Genomic DNA, 5272 nt, shown 5'->3' on the forward strand with positions numbered 1-5272 from the left:
GTATATGGAGAGAGCAGAGTCAGACTATGTCATCTGGATTGCCTTTGTACCTTTTATATTATACTGAGGACTGTATACCAAAACCAGTTCAAAACTTTTATTATGAAATAACACGCACAAGGAAATGTCACATCTACACAGAAAATCTCTAAATGAATGATTTTTTTTTTTCCAATACGGCTTCAGGAAAATTGCAATTAATACAATAAACGAATACAGAAAAATGTAGACTACCTCAAGCTGTGCTGCCCTGTACCAAAGTCAAGGATAAAACCTTCCTGCTGTTCCAAAGAGTTACACTATATTAAGGAGTAGCTCATGCCCCCTAGTCCTGTGGATATGAAAGGTATAGACAAGCTGTATCCTACAATTCTCTAATCATCTAAATCAAAAGCTGAGAGAAGGAGGAGGAGGAAAAAAGCAGAGGGGGATGTCTTGGAGGCAGTGTGGAGCGCAGTTACTAGCATCCTTTTCCACGCCTGTGTGAGTTTCAGTCTTTGTGCAAGCAGTGTCTCCTTTCAGCTAACCATGCAGCCTCCTCTATAACACTCTGTGCAATGAGGGTGCTGCGACTGTGCCCTCCAAGCAGCCTGCTCCAGGGGCTTGTGGCTTTGCTGGCTATCTGCATCCAGCCGCCAACCCTAGGATGGAATCAGCAGGGTCACACAGAAGAGGATGTCTTCTTAGTCCCCATTAATTCCTCCAGCAGATACTTGGCCAACCTGGGTTTTGATCTGCAAACTGAAAAGAGCACCACTGTTGAGAGTGTCCAAGAACTGAAGGCTACCCAGACAGGACATACCAAGAGTCTGTCTTCTTCCTCTCCTCCTCCTCCTGTATCTTCTTCCAGCAGCACATGGGATAGCAGCAGAGAGACTTTGATTGTGTCTTCTCATACACATCAAGAGTTGCATGCCTCCCAGTCTCAGCAGCAGGTGTCAACTCACTGCAATATCAGTGTGCACAGGCTGATGCTCACCTCTCTACTGGTTCGCTGGGGTCGCCAGCTGGGCTTCCAATGTGACCTGTTGCTCTTTTCTACCAATAATCAAGGTAGAGCCTTCTTCTCAGCTGCCTACAATCGTGTTGTTTCTCCAGTAATCATTGAGCATCTCGGGGTCTCTGGGGCCCAGCAGGAATTTCGCCTCTGTGTAGGGTGTGGATGGTCAAGAAGCAGAAGGAGTGGCCACCTTAGACATCAACATGCATCTTCTGCTGCATCTTCCACTTTTTCTTTCCTTTCATCTTCTTCGACAGACCCTCATAATTCTTTACAAGGGGAATCCCTTAATTTTTGCTGCCTGGATTTTAGTTTGGAAGAGCTGAGAGGGGAGCAGGGGTGGCGAATGAATCGGAAGCCCATTGAATCCACTTTGGTGGCCTGTTTCATGACTCTTGTTATCATTGTCTGGAGTGTTGCTGCCCTCATCTGGCCAGTGCCTATTATTGCCGGCTTCTTGCCTAATGGTATGGAACAGAGAAGGACAAGCAGCAAATAGCATTTGCACTTTAAAGGCATTCCCCTTTATTACCGTAATTATACTTTGTGTAACGTGCTGTGAAAAATTTCTTTTATCAGTCAGTTTTGTATTAACTTAATACACTAGATAATATATTTGAAGAAAAATGCCAGGTATAATAAATTTTGGCGGTTTTGTTTCTAAATGAATGTAAGAGCATCCACCTTCATGAATGTAGACCCTTTAACTACACCATTGTATCTTAGACAAAAGGGTTCATTGAAACGAATAATTGGAAAATCATAGAATATATATATAATCACAATTTACATATCAAAATTCCTGGTGCCAACAGTAAGTGACTTCTGGTTCATAGAGACAGTTCTTTGTGGATTGTGAAAAAGCATACAAGGGTGATGAATATAAGGTAAATTATATTTAATGATTAAATTCATATATGTCATTTAATATATAAACATATTTCGGATATGTTAAATGTGACAATATTGTATTGAATTTAAATAATATTTTAAAATATTTTAGACCTTTAAAGGCACACTAACATTCAGAGATGTATACTGAAAACCACACAGAATGTAAATTTCTGCATCTAAAAAGGTTGTTACAATTACACAATATCAACTTTTAATGTGTAGCACTGTTTGCCTAACAGGGCTTTCTAAAACATGGTCAGGGATCCTCAGAATACAGTAGTAAGATCTTTTTTACTTTTACATTAAAGATAGCAGATTCCGGCTTGTTCAAGGAAATTAGATGAAATATCTTAGCCATGATATAATGCTAAGCTACAACTAGAATGGTAGAATATTCCACCCTGACTTACAGCAAGCTTCTCTAAGGTGAGAATGGGATCTGGGTCTCCTTGGGAGTAGAAACGTGTGTCTGAGGTTCCTTCATGGCAATAAGGCTGGAATCAAGCGATATATTATGAGGAAAACAGCCAAATGTATCAAATATTGTGAACTATACTTAGATAGAACACAGGGTTTCATATGTGTAACATGCATCACTTGGCCATTGTTGTCACTTCTAAGAATATCCATAATTTAAAGGGGATTGATCATCTCTGCTGATGTGTCCATTTCAGTAAGCACTTATATTCAGTATAGCACTTATACATAATAATGCTGGAGCAATTTAGGAATTATTTGACAAATGCTACCATTTCCTTGTGTCCTTACACAGTCTATCATTGTCTGCAAGAATTAAACTGTGTTAAACTGTGTAGCGACATGTCCTCAACAGATAATATAACAGTCTAGGAAGAGTAATAGAGGAACAGCACAATGCAGAGTACTTTTTGTATTATGTGGAATCTAAGTATTTATTAATATAGAAATGTCAGGAGAGATGGCAGAGCCTTTTTAAGTCGAATTTATCTCCGGTTTCATTTACTTTAGTTGTTATGCTGCTTTTTTAATGCTTTGACTATTAATTCACACAGCATATTATAATTCTGTAGTATGTGCTCTTTTTATCCAAAACTACATAGAAAACAACCTAAATGCATCCATACCCAGACAACTAACCTTAAGGAACTGAACGTCTGAAGTCCTCAGCAAAATGATGTAATTAATATTAATATGTAATGAAATAATTACTTTCTGTATTGTGACTTTCTAATGCCCTGTTCACATCTGCTTTTGTATTCCGTCCGGGGAGAGTCCGCATGGAGACTCCCCCCGAACGGAATACAAACGCAATTGCAAGCGCTGTGCTGTAAAAGCACACAGACCCCATAGACTATAATGGGGTCCTTGTGCTTGCTGCGCACTGCCCGTACAAATCTGGCGGACCACATTATAGTCTGTGGGGTCCATGTGCTTTTACTGCACAGCGCTTGCAATTGCATTTGTATTCTGTTCGGGGGATCTCCATGTGGACTCTCCCCACACGGAATACAAAAGCAGATGTGAACAGGGCATAAGTCATCACAGGGCATATGTATAAGATATATTACAATGTTAGATCACTTAAAAATTACATACCCTTGTAGTCTGATCCTGCTGAGGCATGTTCACATGGAGTTTTTGCAAGCAGAATCTGTCTCAAACCCCCCCCCCCACCACCACCATCTCTTATGCTCCCCCATTACTTTCAGGGGGAATGAGTAGCAGATATTTTCCTCCAGCATATTTTCTCATTTAGAGGAAAATAGTGTCATGTACTCATGACCTATTTTCAGGCAAGTTCCGCCTTGCAAAGGCCACTGAAATTAATGGGATCCAAAAAAAAAAAAAAAAAAAAACCAATGCAAAAACAGTGTAAAAAATCTTGCAGCACATTTTTTTCCAAGTCCAGTTCATTTTAAATGTTTGTTGCAAGGCAGATCCTGCCTCAAGTTATGTAATGTCACTTTTTTCCACTTACAGTGGTATTCTGGTAATAGTAAGTTATCCTCCATCCACTTCATAGGGAAAAGTTACTAGATCAAACATTTCTGAAACCTGGCACAATAATAATGAAAACGGTGGTTCCAAGTTTCCCTGTTCAAATTTATCAGTGGTCACACATGAATGCGGCCTTTCCATTCAGTCCTATGGGACTAGCAGAGAAAGATGAGTGCTATATTTATCTTTATTCAGCAATCCCATAGGGATGAACAAAGCATCAGCATTTTTGTGTCCTGGGAGGGAGGACTTGAGACCCCTCTTCTTGTGACTGCTGGGGATCCCAGATATGAAACCCCTACTGATATAGCATTTATCTGCTTCCAGTGGATAACTTGGTATTATTTCACTGCTCTTATGGGTAAAATTTTAACTTTATGGGTAAATTTTTATTGTCAAAAAAATGTGGTCCGTAACCATGAAAGATACCTGTATGAGAAGAAGTACAGCCAAACAAAAAAGTAACAAAACTCTGCTGCAAAGATGTTAAGGCCCGATTCACATCTCCGTTCGGGTTTCCATTTGGGGAGTCCACTTAGGGACTCCCTGAATGGAATCCTATCTGCATAAAAAAGCGGTTACCTAAGGAAAACTGCAGACCCCATAATGGGGTCCTTGTGGTTTCTGCACGAAAAATGCACTGCTTGCAAAACTTTTCTCTCCGTATATTTCATGCGGATAGGGGAATGGCCTGAACGCAGATGTGAACCAGGCCTAAAATGGAATTATGGAATTTTATAGATGACATCAATTAAATGAGGAGCATGACTCTAAATCAGAAAGGTTATTGAAGGGTAAACGTATAGCAGTCTTTCCCCTTCTCAGGATGCTTTTACACTTGGAAATCCGTGAAATCTATCACTTCCTTTTATAAATGCAGTAAATGTTCACAGAATGGTTTGGTAGGGAGGTAAACAGGAATATAAAGCTGTTGGTATTTCATATACATTTGCCTGACGGTGATTCCTTTGTTAAATAATGTGTAGGTGTGAAAGCCTATGAACTGTTGCAAAGGAAAAGTGAACTTTTTATCCTAAGCAAAATCCATTTTCAAGAATCATTTTGACATTTATGGCTGTACCTGACATTGGAAAAGACAATCACTCACTCAAAGCAGCAATTTATGAAGCACAAACCGTATAAAAGGTTACATTTGTTAGACTGTAGAAGAGACCACTAGACGTCCATTCTGGTTATTACAGACTAGGGGCTAGTTTGATGAGGCATGGTGGGATATTATATATTATATAATATTGCTATTGCATACTTATTGTATCACTACTACATTACATTATATGAGTGTTCTTGGGGTTTGTCTGCAGAATGGGAATATTGTTACTTAAATAAAGACTTTTTTGTAATACATTTAACTTGACTTGACTTATTTAACTTGACTTATCT

General features: G+C 39.3%; 1 protein-coding gene across 1 annotated transcript; it reads left to right on the forward strand.

Moving 5' to 3' along the window:
• Positions 1-331: 331 nt before the first annotated feature.
• TMEM158 (transmembrane protein 158) lies at positions 332-1833 on the forward strand. Its single transcript, XM_075272228.1, has one exon. The coding sequence runs from the start codon at positions 558-560 to the stop codon at positions 1497-1499; it is 942 nt and encodes a 313-aa protein (XP_075128329.1). The 5' UTR covers positions 332-557; the 3' UTR covers positions 1500-1833.
• The last annotated feature ends 3439 nt before the right edge of the window (positions 1834-5272 follow it).

The sequence above is a fragment of the Leptodactylus fuscus genome, chromosome 4 (genome assembly GCF_031893055.1).
Source record: "Leptodactylus fuscus isolate aLepFus1 chromosome 4, aLepFus1.hap2, whole genome shotgun sequence".
NCBI lineage: Eukaryota > Metazoa > Chordata > Amphibia > Anura > Leptodactylidae > Leptodactylus > Leptodactylus fuscus.

Bases quoted from the DNA above. Each gene is read 5' to 3' on its own strand.
- TMEM158 (XM_075272228.1), top strand. From the start codon at position 558: ATGAGGGTGCTGCGACTGTGCCCTCCAAGCAGCCTGCTCCAGGGGCTT.